General features: G+C 41.2%; 1 protein-coding gene and 1 non-coding gene across 5 annotated transcripts in view; both read right to left on the minus strand.

The window, feature by feature from the left end:
* Positions 1-17,568, minus strand: part of PTCD3 (pentatricopeptide repeat domain 3) — a 31,888-nt gene continuing 14,320 nt past the window's right edge. For 2 of the 4 annotated variants that reach the window (XM_028122376.2, XM_088026434.1), the window contains exons 8-24: positions 17,052-17,167; positions 15,803-15,870; positions 14,527-14,614; positions 14,076-14,136; positions 13,496-13,581; positions 12,666-12,810; positions 11,946-11,996; positions 9,781-9,870; positions 9,452-9,480; positions 8,505-8,611; positions 7,505-7,583; positions 7,321-7,411; positions 6,409-6,494; positions 5,769-5,917; positions 4,163-4,204; positions 3,393-3,551; positions 1-3,139 (exon numbers count right to left, since the gene is read on the minus strand). In XM_028122376.2, the coding sequence (XP_027978177.1) occupies positions 3,061-3,139; positions 3,393-3,551; positions 4,163-4,204; positions 5,769-5,917; positions 6,409-6,494; positions 7,321-7,411; positions 7,505-7,583; positions 8,505-8,611; positions 9,452-9,480; positions 9,781-9,870; positions 11,946-11,996; positions 12,666-12,810; positions 13,496-13,581; positions 14,076-14,136; positions 14,527-14,614; positions 15,803-15,870; positions 17,052-17,167 (1,526 nt within the window). In that variant the 3' untranslated portion in view covers positions 1-3,060. Of the gene's footprint in view, positions 3,140-3,392; positions 3,552-4,162; positions 4,205-5,768; positions 5,918-6,408; positions 6,495-7,320; positions 7,412-7,504; positions 7,584-8,504; positions 8,612-9,451; positions 9,481-9,780; positions 9,871-10,575; positions 10,651-11,945; positions 11,997-12,665; positions 12,811-13,495; positions 13,582-14,075; positions 14,137-14,526; positions 14,615-15,802; positions 15,871-17,051; positions 17,168-17,568 lie in introns of those variants that run through there. The other 2 variants (XM_028122375.2, XM_028122380.2) reach the window with 2 other exon arrangements.
* Positions 4,605-4,742, minus strand: LOC114223518 (small nucleolar RNA SNORD94). The gene has a single exon (XR_003612172.1). It is a non-coding gene; the product is annotated as a small nucleolar RNA SNORD94 (small nucleolar RNA).

Consider the following 17,568-nt stretch of genomic DNA (forward strand, 5'->3'; position numbering starts at 1 on the left):
TTTTTATTTTTATATAAAGATTTTATTGATTTGACAGAGACACAGCAAGAGAGGGAACATAAGCAGGGGGAGTGGGAGAGGGAGAAGCAAGCTTCGACCCTGGGATCGTGACCCGAGCCGAAGACAGATGCTTAATGACTGAGCCACCCAGGTGCCCCTATTTCAGTGTTTCTAAACTTTACCAGCAGAAAATAATTGATGTCATGACCAGATACACTTATACATGTGTATCTGTATGCATATGTTAATGTATCACAGCTTTATTGCATGTGATGTATTTTGATTTTCTAATCCATTTCAGTATTCTAATCACCCCCAAAATTTTGTCTTAAATCCTTAAAGACAAACATCAGACAGTACATTTTATTGCTAGAGTCCTCAAATGTTCTTATGTACCTCGAACCTACTAGTACCTAATTTCCACACACTGGTGATCTGAGGCATATTGAACAAGTTTATTCACATGTAGCAGGCCTACTCCCTTGACCCTTCCCATTCCATGGGTCCTGACTCCACAGTTTGTTCCTCTGATGCTCTGGTTTCTCCTGTTCCTTTTTGGTAAGTTACTAAGAAATGGTTAAATTACCCTCATTTCCCAATTTCCAAAAGGCTATTTTTGGATTATTTTAACATGGTTGCTTTATACGCCATTAATGCGCCAAAGCTTTTCAAAACTTGATTCTGGCCTTAATTGGATCAATTCAGAACTCAAATCTTTCTCTTCATACCATTTTCTTTAAAATACTGAACTGATTTTAGGTTGTAAATGTAATATATATTTCCTATATAAATATCTGTGAAATGTTAAGACCTATTAAGAATGGTCTTAAAAATGAGTTCTAGTACATGACCGAGAAGCCACTCATTTTAGTAAATGCCTTTTAAGCCTGTAGTACTTGAGTTATATTAGAGACAGTTGTGAGGAAGAAGACAGCAAATTGAGGGGAGAGCCAGGGACCAAAAGCAAAAACTGATAAAACATCTTTTACTATTAGAGGCTAATATTTCATTAGTCAGTGAATAAACATTTAGCACTGAGAGAATGGAGGGGCACCTGGCTGGTTCAGTTGGAGCATGTGACTCAATCTCTGGGTTGTTAAAGTTTGAACCCCACATTGGGTGTAGAGGTTAAGAGTAAAATCTTTGGGTGCCTTGGTGGCTCAGTTGGTTAAGCTCCTGCCTTTCCGCTCAGGTTATGATCCTGGAGTCCTGGCATCAAGTCCCGCATCAAGCTCCTTGCTTTGCAGGGAGTCTGCTCCTCCCTCTGACCCTACCTCCTCTTGTGCTTGCTCTTGAGAGAATGGAGACCAATCCTAGAGGGCTAATTTTCTGAAACTTTGAAGCAGTTATTTGCCTAGACTTGGTATTTGCAGTAACTACAGCAGTTAAAACAAATGAACTACATTGAAATCCATTATAAATTTTCATGACATCAGCCCAGATGGGACTTTGTCCTATCAGCTCTGTAGCTGCCAAGCACTAAGGTGAGGGTTCAGTTGGGGCCTGAGAAGGGGAGAAGTATACCACATTTATAAGGACTGCAGTGAGTACTTGGCCAAGAAGAGAGCAAGCATCTGTAGGAAAGACGGGAAGGAGCAGAGTGAACAGAAACTTCCAGGAAGCCAGGTTCTCCCTGGAAGTTGTAAACCAAGATCAAAGGCTAATCAACCTTAACTATCCTTTTGTTCATTTGCTTCGTTATGTCAGGGAATGATGCACATGAATGCTTAATAGCTCATTACTGTCATTTCCCTGCCCCCTTTGTCCTTTAATTAGAAATCTTAAACCGGCAATCTAGGAGAAAACATGAGCCAATACTTAGGTTTTTGGGGATATACGGCTGGGTCCAGGTCTAGAGAGAGAGGATAGAAAGCAGAACTGGAACAGATACATGTAACAGACAAGGGTACAAAATAGTAGCCCATCAGTGGCAGCCCTGGCAGGGTAAGGAGGAAGCTGTTCATCTGGGAGGGACTCATGGGGCCCCTCAGTAGATCCGGGACCAGGAATGAGCAAAGCAGCCTGGGGAAGCCCTGGTGAAGGGCAAGAATGCTCCTGTAAACTGCAGGTTCCTGCTCACTTCCAGTATGGTTTCATAGTGGTAAGGGAAATGCCAGTAGTAGTAGAGGTTCTTGACTAGCAGTCCTCACTTTATCTTAAAAGATTTTATGTGATTGAGAGAGCACAAGTGAGCACACAGGCAGGAGGAGCAGGCTCCCCGCTGAGCAGGGAACGCGATGCAGGACTCGATCCCAGGATCCCGGGATCATGACCTGAGCTGAAGCAGCCGCTTAACTGAGCTGCCCAGGCGCCCAGCCGCCCTCACTTTAGACCACTTGTAGTAGACCGAGTACAACTAAAGGTGCTGGCACACACAGGGGGAAGCAAGGGAGATGGGAGCACTTTCGTGCAAGTCCCAGGGCCTGGGTCGGGGGGCAGGGGGGAGACAAAGGCTGTGTGAAAGTAATGGGAATGCGTACAAATGCACCTTAACTACAGTGTTTATTTACAGCCTTCATTATCCCATTCGTGCAGCCCAAACACTATGCATCTTAGAAATGATTAAACAACAATGGCAAATTTCTCACCTCTAAAATATCCCTTAAATTGGGCTACTGATCCGGTATCAATGGAGATGTATGTATTGCAAACCTCCTTTAGCCACCTTCTCGAAGACTGAGGAAGCACCAGCATCACAGCATCAGGCCACGAAGGCCAAGTCCCTGACGGGAGGACAAACCACACTGGACAGCAGTGTGAAGTCCGCTGAACAAACACTGCTCATGCGCAGAGCTTATGCCGAAGCCAGGAGCTGCATCCTCACCATGTGTGTCCACAGAAATGAAAATGGTAGTGCTGCTTCTGTTTAAATGGTCAACCCTGAATGGGTGGCTTAGGAAGTATCAAATTAGGAATTTAAATAGTCCATGCTGTACCTATTGTTCTTTGAAGTTCAAGTCTGAATTATTTTCTTCACAAGATGGTTGAACAGAGATGTCAGTTCTCAAGTTTAAGTACAACAGCTATGCTAGGCCACAGCTGCTCCTGATTCGCCCACTTTTATTTGCCTTCATTGCTGTCGCTGTCACTGCCGCTGTCGCTATCACTGGTCAGTGAGGTTAGGTTTCCCAGGGCTTCCCTGTAAGGAAAATAAACTAGAGGGTTACACTGCATTTTAGGCTTGGGGGAGGGGACTCTGCAGCTGCACTAAGCTCTAATGAAAAGGGAAGTTTCCAAGAGCCAAATCTATAGGCTCTGACATGTATGACAAATGAAATAAACAGCGATCGCATCCTGTTGTTTTGCAAGGAAAAAAGTTCAGGAGGAAGAAAGCTATAAACATTGAATGGGTAGATGGACAAATCGTCTGCTCCATCTGATGCAGGACTCACTTCTGTTCCTGGCTGATTACAAAGTCAGCCATCACTCTCTGGGTGAGGCCTTCGCAAACAGGCAAGCTGAAGGCACTTGCAAGCTTCACTATCTCAATGGCCTGGGCAGGGCTGTTGGATGCTTTTGCACTGTCCATAAACTCATTCAACAACTCATTTCTGTAAAAGAAAGGCAAAATGTCAACATTCCCCAACTAAACCCCTGAGCCCCCTCAAAGATTTATAGGCAAAGTAAAACCTAGCATTCTATAAAGTTGAGTCATGAAATCCACAACAGTAGCTTTGGAGGTAAACTTACATGAAGACTTTTAAGATTTTAAAAGATTCATCAGAGAGGGGCAGCATGAGTGGGGGGAGGGGCAGAGGGAGAAGCAGACTTCCAATGAGAAGCCAGACATGAGGCTCCACCCCAGCACCCCAGGACCATGACCTGAGCCAAAGGCAGACACTTAACCAACTGAGCCACTCGGGCACTGCCACAAAGACTAAAGGGCCAAAGATACAATGAACATTGGTCCATTATGCCTTCATTAAGGATCTGTTGTTCAGTGTATGCCCAGTGTGTTGCAATCAACAAGCACAGATTAAAAACAGTGCTTGCTTCAGGATGCCCTAGATGGTGGAAGCAATTGTCCACTTGCTTGAGCAGAAGAATGCTCAATCACTGTGACTGAGGTATGTGAAGAAATTCCAATCATCCCATGGTAAGAGTTAAGACCATGCAGCTAATTCCAAGATGTACCCAGGGAGGCTTTTTAACTTCAACTTACCCAGGGATCTTATTATGCTTCTTGAAAAGCCCCAACATTTTCCTGTTCAAGATGAGATATGAGAAAGATTACGAGTATAAACAGCACAGAAGGTGAGCAGATGATCACAGCTGTTCTCCCACTGCAAGTTCCTGAAGACACAGGTCTGTGAGCTGCACTGGCTCCCAGCCCTGTTCACATCTAAAGCACCTTGGGTGCTTCAACTCCCTCCTCCCAAACTACACAAATGTACATTTCAAGTTTCACAGGCAAGTCTGATTCGTTGCCAGTGTTGAGAATTACTGGGGGGCGTATATCCTCTTCTTGAGAATCACTTCGGTCCTCCCAGGGACAGAATGCACCCTGTGGGCAGCAGAAAGAGGGGGATGCAATAGAGTGCGATCTCTTTCCTCTCTTACGATCCCAGAATGGGATCAGTGTCCTAGAATTACACTGTGAAGAGCAGGCTCAGATTTAAGGCATGAGTCTCATGTAAGTGCTCACCAGCAGCCTGCCACATGCAAGACAAAGGTGAAACACAGACATTCAGCTCCCATGATTCAGCTGAGGTCCGTACCCCTGCGCCAATCATCACAGCCTGATTCGTAACAAGTGTGTGTCAACCTGAGTTCTGAGGGAACAAATTCGAGCATCAAAGGTCTGTCACTAGCAGTGTAGCAGGCCATGTGTGTGATTTACACTCCTAAGACCAGTTTAGGCAGCAAAGCCTTCATTCACCAGCTTTTCCTAAAGACAGTGAACAGCCACATTTTGGGCGGACAACCCTATGTTCAAGTTACTTTCTTGTGTTGAAAAAGCCATATACAAGTACCCCACTTACTGAACAAAAGCACCTAACGAGGACTACTCCTACAAAGTATTCTTTTGTTGTCTTCTCTGCTTTTGGAAAAAGGAATGCATGTAAAATGTCCATTCACAAACACTAAGAATTAGTATGTGAAGGAAGTGCTGATGAAAACACCTAACTGATAGGTATATGGTGACACAAACCAAAGATGGTTCTAGTCAAGGCCATTTTTATATTATTTTTATTTTTTAAATGTTATTTATTTGACAGACACACACACAGAGGGAACACAAGCAGGGGGAGTGGGAGAGGGAGAAGCAGGCTCCCCGCCGAGCAGGGAGCCCGATGTGGGGCTCCATGATCCTGGGATCATGACCTGAGCCTAAGGCAGACGCTTAATGACTGAGCCACCCAGGCGCCCCTAGTCAAGGCCATTTTTAAATGTCAGTTTCCAAGTGCACAGCCTGCACTTGAAATACTTGGATAAGCCAAATGCCCAAGGCATTTTCAAAAATAAGATTCTTTGATCATTCTATTTAAGTGGACAGGACACGTGACTACTTGCCCATGGATACAGAAAACAGGCGAGAAATAGAGAATTAGCCCTTATTAAGCTGTGTCCTCTCTTAAATACAATGTATATACTATACTCGTCTTCCAAAAGTTTCCTTTTCAGTTGGTATTTGCAGTCCCAGAGAAAACTCATTTTTCTGATTACACATCTAATAGTCAAATCAGAAAATTCTAGTGACCAGGGAAAATGTTCTCTGAGATCCAAGTACAAATGCTTCTAATTCACACTTGTGGTTTTGTACTCACCAGGCTTCCTGCATTCTCCCAGCCCTTAAAAAGAGGACAGCTATATAGTTCAGGCAGTTGGCTGGCCACTCAGGAGCAATCTGTCTGGCATCCTGGCTCTCGTAAGTGGATTTGATATCTGCAGCACAGTCAGCAAACGCCACCTGAAGCTGAGAGGCCCTGAAGAGTCAGCAGAACTGCCTAGCTGGTTTTAGGAGAATCTAAGTTCAGAAGACTCCACAAAAGCGGTGGCATTTTTGAGCTATGCATTTTACCATTTGAACCCATCACATGTATAGTACACAAGCAATAAAAAAGAACGTACCCCGCCCTGCTCTGGGGTCAATAATTTGAATATTGGCCACATCCTTCAAAAATACATTACGAGTTTTCTTTTTAGATGGGAATTTTTTCAAAAAGCTACTACTGTCAAGACAGTTTTGGACTGGAGGAATGAAAGTGACTTCAGAAATGGGATTCTGCTAATGGCTGGGTATGTTTAGATGCAGAATTTAAATCTAGGTTTAGGGAGAATTGTCCGTAACATCTCCCTAGATGAAACCAAGGAACTTACCCTTACAAGGTCCACAATGTTAGAGAACATACTGGTTAGTGCACACCTAATCCCTGTAACATAACTTGAATCTGGATATAACCCTACCTCTGGTGGGTGCTGATCCCTTGCCATGAGCATCAGAATCTCTTCTTTCAGGTCATTGCGGAAAATGTGACCATATTCTTTACTATCTTGAAACAGAAAAAGAACATAGAAGTGATCACTGTCATGTAAAACCAAAACTCTCCAGCTGACCTCTGTCCACTGTCACAGTTCTTGGTGGGTACAAGTCAGGTGCTGACACTATTCCAGGTCTCCAGGAAACCGGCAGGATAATTCACGGTAAGAATGGATGAAGGAGCGACGGAAGGCAGCAACCTGCTCCCGGTCAAGTGACTACTCTGGAGCAGCTACCAGCTCCATATGGCAAGACACTGTATTACAGCACCTCGTAATTGTCAACCATCTCTGATGTAATAATCACTAGAGCAATCTTGTGAAATAGGTCAGGGTTATGGTCTCAGTGTTCAGACATGGAAACTTGAAGCTGACAGAAAACTCAAGTTGTGATCACCATCACCTAGTAGCAGAGACACAGCATCTTCCGCAACCAATTTTATACACAGAAATGCACAATCATGCCAATTTCTTAGAAACATATCACTGGTTAACAACTGAGTCACAATGATGCAGCAGGGTACAGATGAATAACAAAGGCTTTGTGAATGGAGACCTGAATTTTGATTTAGGGTGTGCCATGTAATTAGCACTGGTCTTCCCTTTGTCATGTCACACAACAACTGCACACCTTTTCCTGTCACAAAGGAACTTATTTAGGTCACTTTCAATGCATTTTTACTCATGCAATATTATACGCAATGTGAGCCAGCAACCATAAAGCAGACCTTAACTAATATATTCAATTTAGTGAAAAAAATGGAAATTTCCATCCCTAACATTAATCAAAATGTAGGGCAATGGAGTGAGATGGGCCTGGACATACAAGCTGGAACCAACCTTTCCAAATTTGAGGAATCATTTCTAGCCGGTTGGCCACATCCAATGCTTGGAGAAGGTCTATCAAAGTTTGGGAATGAGGAAAGAATACCTGATTAAGAGAAATACGAATACATTTTTAAAGTATTAGTCAGCAAAGATACCCATAAGCATATCTACAATGAGAGGTTATGACTCATCTTACTGAGGGTATCAGGTCCTTGTACCACTGCAACGTGACATCAATTTGTTCCATTAGACAAAGCAAACTGAAGAACTTGGAACTGTAGTGGAGAGAAAAGGTAGGTTTAGTCTCAGATCCCAACAAGAGAATGATTAAATTACAGCACAGCTACAGGATATGCTACACAGAATTTAAAATCAATTTTGTAAGTTACAAACAATATCAAGTTACATGGGCCAATGCTTGACTCAGGAGGTGCTATGTTCTCTGGACTTCCCAATTAATATCTTCTATCCTCAGCTGGCCATTCATGACTGCCTCCTCATGCTCTCAGCTCATGGTGAGCCAACAGTTGAGTATCACATCCATTTTAAAAGCATGCAATGTGAAGCAAGAATATGGGCACACAGAAGACAGTCATCACATGCCTATTAACAGGCTGCCTCAAGTTCCTGTTCTTATCTACCTGAAATCAAACTCATTTGAGGAGTCTCTTTGGGCTTTAAAAACAAGAGGCTGGGGCGCCTGGGTGTCTCGGTTAAGCGTCTTCCTTTGGCTTGGGTCATGATCTCAGGGTCCTGGGATTGAGCCACGCATTGGGCTCCCTGCTCACCGGGAAGCCTGCTGCTCTCCCTCCCTCTGCCCCTCCTCCACCCCTCTCTAATAAATAAAATCTTAAAAAAAAATTAAAAAAAAAAAGAGGCTGTGTTGAATTTGTTAGGGACCTACCCTACTATACATTCAAAAATATAAAATAGGGCCTAGAGAAAAAAGATATGTATATTTAAAGCATTACAAAGAAAAATAGTCTAAAAGATACAGAGCAGACATCTCAGTCTGGCAAATCAGTTTACCACTGCTTGAATTTCCAAGTGCTCAATTAACATGTACTGTAAGTTGGGGGCATGGTGCCTACAGAGGTGACACAGGAGGGCTACCAAGAGTCTCCCACTTAACAGAACTAATGGTTGTTTAAAGAAGCTCTAATAATGCAAAAGGATGTTATTTCCAACACACTTACTAATAGAAGTTACGCCGATGATCTGGTCCAATGAATTTCCAGTTGTCTCCAGTGTTTAAAAGGCCATGTACTTGATAAGCAAGTTCTAGATCTCTGAGAAATGAGCACTGAAAATTTGCAAACAGTAAGCATCACTCAGATTTATCAGCCAAACAGTGGCTCATTACATTAAAAAGAGTTACTTGTGGAAATATTCATGCTGATTCAATGTATTAGTGGTTGACAGCAAATGAGTTATAAGATTGAGGGGGGAAAAAAAAGGCAAACCTCAAGTTATGTGAAATTTAAAATAAAATGATTTTGATCTAGTGATTGTACCTTTAGAAATCAATCCTATGAAAACACTTGGTCAAAGACAGATGGAGTGCTCATTTCAGCATCACTATATTTGCAAAAAACCCCATGAACTAACTCTAAAACACACTCACAGAAGAGGTAAGTAAATTGTAGTCCCTCCCTCCTATGAAATACTATATTGTGGTCAACAAACAAAATATAACGGAAATGTGTCTGGTTGTGTGTGTTTGAATACCTAGAGGAAAAAACATGCAAGGATACACACTGAACTTTCGGAAAGCAATTATCCTTAGGGAATAGGGTATGCTAATCCATCCTGAAACTGCCTAAAACTTCTGATCAACACAAAATGAAAAACCAAAATTCAAAACAACCATTATCAATTTAAAAAGTCAAAATTAGGTAAACATGAAATACTCTGAAATCTTATCTGAACAAAGGTGTGAAAAAAGAAAATGTGTACAATAAATAAAGGTAGGGATGCTATGTGAATTAATATAAAATTTAAGAGAAAAAAAATTTGGACCAAAGACATAAAAGAGAAAGTGAAAGAATCAGGGAAGACCCCCAACCCCGCATGAGTTACAGATGAATTTAAGTGGATAAAAGGAAAAAAGAAAAACAAAAGTTAAACAAGAAACAGTACTTACAGCTCTCATGGCTGACTGAAAAAACATATCTGAAAAAGTTCACAAAGTCTTGGTTACAATGGATAAAATTTATTTTCAAGTGAGCAGCATTAATAAAAATCCTAAAAATAAAACTTAATAAAACTGTTAATGTGTAAGTTAAGCCTAAAGGAATAAAAACTCTAGGAGAGGAAGCATAGAGCAACGCTCCACACGTATTTTGGCTTCTTCAGAATAATCACCGTTAAGACAACTAAGCTAAATTAAACCCTGTCCTATCATAAGGTCTCCAATAACTGGCAATCAGGAAAGCAGGCTCTTTGTTGCACACAAGCAATTTCTATGCATACCGTCATCTGGGTCCTTTGGGGAAAATTTCTGTCCTGTTAATTCGTTCATAATGTCATAGATTATGAGGGATGATCCTTTTGAAGGGTTTTCTGCAGAACGAAAAAGCAATTAGGCTTTATAAGGAGTCCCATCTGTACCCCCACCAACCACACAGACCGCAGTTCAAGGGGCCACACCTCCTCTCCCCCTGCAGCAGACTGCCTGGCATATAGCCAGCAGAGCGTATGCTCGTTGAAGGAGCAGATGCACACACTACAGAGGGGAACTCTCCATATGATCTTGGACAGTTCCAGCTCTTTGTCTATGTGCTCCCAGCACACTTTCCCTTCCTCTTTTATCTTGTCTCAAGCTTGACTTTCACCAAGTGGGAGACACACACAACCTCACCAAATCTGCATACTTAGAAAAACAAACTTTTTTTGCTAGTAATCATTTGTGTTACGTACAATCAGGATGAAAAGGCCAAGAAAAAACTGTAGAATTAATGGACTTAGGAAATCCTCTTAAAATCACATGAACTGAGTACTAATAGGTATAAAATGCACCTACACAATTCCCAACACATCACCTTATTCATACAAGCTGTTCCCTACGTTATCCTCACACAAGTGATAATGTAATATTAATGACAGTACAGATGTATTTCTACAATTTCCTCAAGCATGTTTCCATTTGCTGGCATTTCTAATCATTTTATTAATTACATAATAATTTACATTTTTCTTTCTTTCTTTAGGCTTTCTCCTTTGAGTAAATACCTTTAAGTTGTTACTGCAGGGAGCCAGTTTACCTACGTGTAAGGCAAACGGACACTTCTCCTCTGAGTCTGTCCCCATGTTCCCGAGTGTTACTTAGGAAGCAGGACGCAACTGAACCGAAGTGATACGTGATGGTAGAGAAAAATGCAACAGATTTTGGGGTCAGAAACACTAGTTTCACTAAAATGTCGTCAAGGTTGAGTAAAATTTTAGAAGATAATTATTGTGGAAACTGTTTACCTGTTTTCAAGATAAAGTCTGTTACCTCTTCCCCCCACCGCCACTCTAATAAATAAAAATCCTCCCCATAGGTGAGGATGTGGATTTTGTAAAATTAGTCCACCAAAATAGAGATAATGAAGTTCTTCTGTTTTATATATATAAAGTCTACCACAAGAGAAAAGGACTGGAGCAGTCATTTCTGAACCCAGGGGTTCTTTCTCAGGTTGGGGCAAATGGCTAAAAACTGACAGACTAGGAGTGCCTACTGCATGCCTTCCAAGCAGAGACAAGACACTGGGCATAGTTCATTTCATCATTACAGCCCTACGGTATTCACTCAGGTAGGGCATCCAGTCCCTTCTGGCACAACTGGTAAATGACGGAGGTGAACTTTCAGCTCTGGTGTGCCTTGCTCTGGAGTCCGTTCAACAGAGCACAGCTCCTACAGGAAGTGGCTGACCTAAAGCAGGTGACAAATGGAGCCAAAAGGTTCTCCTACAAGGCTTCAAAATAAGGTCAAGGTTACTGTCCAACAAGTCCCTGTACAAATGGGAATGATCTCTTGCTGCGTCACTGCATACAGCAGCCGGCGGCCACACATGGGTACCCAGCACTAATTCGATGAACAAATCTTCAATGTCATTTAACTTTCATTAAAGAGGCATGTGTGCCTAATGGCTATTTGCCTGAAAAGCACAGCTCTGGAGGGGGGCAAAAGAACTCCAGACTAACATACCTTCTGACCATTTGTTTTTTTTTTTTTTAAGTCCTTTTATTTTTAATTGTTTTAGATTTTTATTTATTTGAGAGCGAGAGACAGAGATAGAAGATAGCCTGAGCTGGGAGGAGAGGAGGAAGCAGGCTTCCCGCCGAGCAGGGAGCCCGATGCGGGGCTCGATCCCAGGACCCTGGGACCATGACCTGAGCCGAAGGCAGACACTTAACCGACTGAGCCACCCAGGCGCCCCACCTTCGGACCATTTGTAATTGTACACCAACCCTGTTAGTACCTTTAATGGCCCTGCCCCTTCCAGCTGGAATAACTTTTTGCTCAGGCTATAGGAATGTTAATTTGCATTCTCTATTCTTAAATCGTATGCAGTGAAAGAGGCCTGTAACAATCACATAAACATAAGAGAATGTGTCAGCTTTCTATATAAATTAATACATAACGTCGTACATACCATGGTGATAAAACAGCTGAATCATATAGTGGTATGTTGCAAGCGAGGGTTCTAAATTACCAGGTTGACAGAAAAAAATAAGAAATAAGTCAAACACAGCTGTCCAAAAATACAGTTTACTGAGGCACACTGAACTAAAAACACACTGACCTTGGTATTTAAGTAAAAGATGATACATTTCTATTCCTCTGAACAAAGACCTATCGTAGCTCATTTTAATTAATGTTAAGTGGAAAGGGATCGTAAACACTCTTAGAAAGCCTTGACATATCATTAGTAAATGTTACAGCTAATGCACTTGTACTGTAATTCTTCATTCAAGAACACTAAAGCATACTGAAGTGAACTGAGGCCCAAACAACCTTTAATTACAGAAAACTATACAACACAGTAGCACATTTAGGTTCAAATAGCTAATTATGCTAGCAAATGTCATGGGATTTAAAACTATTTAATTCTTAAGTGAACAGTTCTCCCAAAAATCCATAGAAAAGTACCTAAAATATTAAAAGAACATTGTAATTTGCTATAAAGAGCATGAAGATAAAGGAGCTCCCACCATTACTAAATACTTGTTATGAAGTGTGCCAAATGGTGGAATCGAAGTTCTCAATAGGTTATATAAACAGAAAGTTTACCATCTCTTTTCTCCCTGTCTGCATCTAAGACTTCTGGCCAGCACTGGCTCAGCCTCCAGGGAGGGACATGACACATACTCACCTATTCCGATGGCTTTCATTTCACGAAAGGTCTGTAAGGCTGGCAATCTTCCAAATACATGAAATCTCCGGAGGCATTTCAGAATGGTATTAAATGTCTGTAGATTTGGTTTCACCTTCTGTGCAGCCATTTGTTTTAGCAGCTCCTAGTTGAGTCAAAAGCGTAAGTCTCATTTATGCCTGGGTAGGTAATTTGTCCAATTAACTAATATTACACACTAAAAAAGAATTTGGCTCTCTGGCTGAGTCTAACATTACTAAATATATCCCTAATTTAAGAATTATCTATTAGCAGGACCAGTGACTTTGCCTTTTAGAGAAGTTACCCCATTCAGTCACCCCACCTCACTTGATCAAGGTGTCCCAACTGTCTTCGCCCCGCCTACTAAAGCAAAAGAACAGACTAGAATAAACTGGAGTGTTTTCCTGTAAAATGAGCAGCAGTATGGTATAAAGACGCATAAACCGTATGGTATAAAAACATAAAAACATTTCTATTCCTAAGTTATTTAAATCCAATGAATATAATTTTTCAAACTTACCTGATAAAAATGTTTCAGTTAATACACATTTTTGTAATTAAAAAACTATGATGAGAAATAAAGCAACTGAGGTCTTTCTGAACTCTGGGTCAGTTAACATTTCTTCTCACATGTCAGACACGGCTACTTAAAACTACAAGGTTGCTGGGAGGATGTAAACACAACCGCTGAGTGCCCAGCGTTGTTGTACCTGCCTTGAAAATGTGCAAAATATGCTCTCTCCACCCCCTTTATTTCTAGGAAAAGGTATTTTAGGCCCAGCACAAGATAAATGAGGGTTCCTCCTTACCAGTATATTATTCCATTTGTCCTCTAATTTCTTATTCACACTCAATGCTGTTGCTTCAATCAATGCGTTGAAGGTGTACACATCAGCTGTAAACAAAAAATCTGGGTTGAAGTTTAACCCCTAAATGCCTCAGTTTAAGGCAAAGAAGTAATACACATGTGGCTCCTAGCTCACTTACCATGTGCCCACAACACTAGACAATCACCCCCTGCTCTGGATCTCTCCTCCTGCTTCTATATATATGCCAATGAACACCAATGCTACATGAAAAGGTAAAAACTGAGCTCGTAATTGAGGCAAGATCCAAATATTTTGCGGATTCAAAGATGTTACAGATTTTTTTTTTTTTAAGATTTATTTATTTGTCAGAGAGAGACAGAGATACCACAGCAGGGGGAGCGGCAGGCAGAAGGAGAAGCAGGCTCCCCGCTGAGCAGGGAGCCCGATGTGGGACTGGATCCCAGGACCCAGGATCATGACCTCAGCTGAAGGCAGATGCTCAACCAACTAAGCCACCCAGGCATCCCAGATATTACAGATTCTTAAGGAAAGAAAAGGAATTCTCCACAAACACACTTACCATGGAGTCTGTTGTTTAATAATTCAGTGTACAAGTTTAATGCCTGCACAGGAGCTCGGTGCTAGGACAGAGAAAGCATAAACATTAAGCAACCTCTAACATGTTGACTTAAAAAATACTTGCACATTGACTGTTTTAGGGTTTGAGAATACAGCAGTAAACAAAACAGACAAGGTCCTGGTTCTCATGAAGTTTATAATCCACTGCTGTGGAAATTTTGCCTCCCAGGTGACATGTGGTAATTCCTGGTGATATTTCTAGTTGTCACAACTGAGGGCTGGGGAGGATGTAGTACTGATGTGCAGGGGGTAGAGAACAGGGAGCTTCTAAACACTGTGTTGCACTGGAGAGCCCCTACGACAAATTATCTGGCCCAGCTGTCAATAATTCTGAGGGTGAAAAATCCTGATTTAGTGGAAATTAAAGATAAAAATAGAAAAATAAATGTTACCTTCACCATTCCCCGGATCATTGTGCAGTAGGAGTGTGAGTTTTTCTCTGGCATTAGAGCGAAGATTCTCTCAGCATTGTTTTTTGCCCTAGACACAGGAAGAGTAAATTAACCAGGGGAAACACAAAAAACCAATAGTTATCACAATCTCTTGTGAGTTCAAAATGTTCCAAGCACTGTGCCAAGCACTTCATACACACAATTCCTACCATCCAGACAGAGAGAGAGAGAGAGAGAGAGAGAGACATGGTTATCATTCTGAAAAATGGGAAAAACTGAGGCTCAAAAACCTCAAGGGGTCCGCATCTTGGCGGTTAAATGACAGAACCAGGACTGAAAATTTTTACAAAAAATATATACTCACAATACTAAACAAAAAGCAAAGTGTACAGAGGATACACAGCGAAGTTTCCCTACCCTCTCTCAACCATATACAACTCCCCAGAGGCCACCATGAACAAGCAGTTTCTCCAGAATCTCTCTCTCGTATTCTAGCGTGTACGTGTCACACTCTGGTGCGTCGTCCTTCCTTCCTTCTTCCCTATCAACCAACCAACCAATCGATCAATCAATGTAACCATGTTATACAGACCATGCTGTATCTTGCTTCTGCCTCTTTACAGAGGTCTTGGAAATCAGAAGCAGGATTTGAGCCAGGATGGTATGCCAAAGTCCATGCTCTTAACCACTATGCGAAATTATTAAAATCTACTAAAGAAATTTAATGTTTGATTCTATTCATCACTTCAAAAGACTTCAGATATTAATGGTAGCTCTCCTCCAGATGTCCACGTGAAATCTCTCTTACACATTTCTATTCAGTTAACTTAAATTCTGAAATGTTAGTTAAACATTACTCACCTTTTGTCTGGAAACACTGAGTATTTCTGCTTGCTGGCCAGTAGCCTTAATTTAGAACGACATTCTAGTGTATGTGTATTCTTACATAAACAAAATTAGCCAATCTTTCACAACAGGAGGTACTTATTGCAGAGTAGCACTGATGAAACTACCTAAGAAACCAACATTATGTGAAGGTGACATGAAGTGAAATGGGGTGGGGGGGGCTATGAAGAATGAATCGTCAACCTTGTACTGCTGGTTGGAAGTAAAGATCTTATGGAACGAGCTCTAAATGCATATGAATACCAAGGTCACATTTGTATTGTATGCTAAAAACAAATTTTATTTTAGAAAACTTCAGGAGCACCTCTTCGGGAACATGCCAAGTGCCGTAAAAAACCATACTACAAGGTTCTAACGATGTGTAACATACCTCCATGTGACTCCAAACTGATGATCAGCCTTCTTAGATTTCTCATCATTTTCCTCTGCGGCCTCCTCCTGAAATGAACCATCAACAGAAATAAAACAAAAAAATGACAATGCAATGCATTTTCCTACTTAGAATACTTAAAATCCCAGAAAGGCAAAGGGAACTTCGGAAAAATAAAATACAGGCCCAACAGAAGGTGAAGAAAAAAACCCAGTAAGTGTTCATTTAAAAAACTGGTAATTTTTTCAGCATAAATCAGCTCACTGAGAGATGAAAAGTAAAGCTAGCACTTAAAACGAGAACTGACGGCCTGGAGATAGATGAAGCCAGTTCCCTGCATAGCCTCGCTCAGAGAGAGGAACTGGAAATCCAAACATAGCCTGGCCTGAGCTGGCTCTATCTAGCTTGATCCACACAGAAATAACGTATATGCCTATACATTTTAAAAGACTTAATTACTCTGTATGTAAATACTCCATATTTAGTGGAGCAAAATTAGACATAAACGGAAAAAAAGCACTTTTCATTTTTCCTCATGCATATGAAAATATTTCATAAAAATGAAATATTATTGTCTGCCTATCTTCTCACTTATCAACATATGGTGCATCTTTCCACAGCCAAATAGACCTACACTACACCATCACATTACCATAATCCAATGACATGCCACTGGACATCCAGTTTTCCACATTTTTGTAACTACGTGTATGAATATTATGAAAATGACATATATAATCTTTGTTCACATGACCTAAAGATGTCCTTGGGATCTTTCTCTAGAAATAAAACTCTTGGGTTGAGAAATTAAGATAGGACTCCCTATCTACAGGCCAGCCCTTGGCACAATACCTGCTCTATACCCCCAGCAGTGTGCTCACTCCTCTCTGTCCATGTTATGTATGCCTTTTTTGGGGGGGCTGGGGCCCTGGAGTCTTTCCCTGTTCCTTACACATCATATGGTCACTGTAAGTAACAACAAAAGAAGAATTTGCCTAAACATTTCTGGTCAAAGCTTTGCCTGCATGTGGTAGGCAAGGTCAAAATATTTTTAAGAAGGAAACCAGAATTAAAATAATTGTTTTAATCTTTCTTCCGCCAAACCACTTTTTATCAAAGCTACTATACCATATCACATCTCAGAACAAATCTCTACTCTCCTAACATATGGCATAAGAACCCGCCTTACGTTGAGATGGTTATTACTATCAAAAGAAATTTTAAAAAAATCACTGCCAAAATCCATTACCAACTCTTCTGATTTTTCACTTTTCTGAAAATGATAATCAGCTGGGGGCTCCTTGTCACCATAGTAACACAACAAATCCAAGAGACTATTACTTGTTTCCAAAGATATAGTGGTTCCTGTGGGTAGGAGAAAAAAAGGGAAAGAAACATTGAAACAGTAAAGAACTGAAGCTCACTGGATTAAAATTCACTTTTTCTACAAACTGTGGCTTTCGTGGCTCGTATTTAGTGTCACGCACCATTCTAAGAATGGATGAGTATGCACTCCACGTCAACTCGGAGGAACGCACACAGGGACAATCCCTATGAACCATGGGGTCTGACAGGAAGGACTAAAGCACAAGACAATGCTGACCCCGTGCTCACTTATTTTACATACTCACGTCCCTAGAGAAACGATCTCAAGGTTTTAACTATTGTTTCCAAACTGAACACTCTGCAAATTACTGCCACTTAGTTCCCCTGGCCCAGTTCCATTTTTTAACAAATGCAAGCAGAACTATTCCACTTGGATCCAG

Source organism: Eumetopias jubatus, unplaced genomic scaffold (genome assembly GCF_037043125.1).
Source record: "Eumetopias jubatus isolate StellerSeaLion01/CBP00866 unplaced genomic scaffold, mEumJub1_p1.0 scaffold_9, whole genome shotgun sequence".
Lineage (NCBI taxonomy): Eukaryota > Metazoa > Chordata > Mammalia > Carnivora > Otariidae > Eumetopias > Eumetopias jubatus.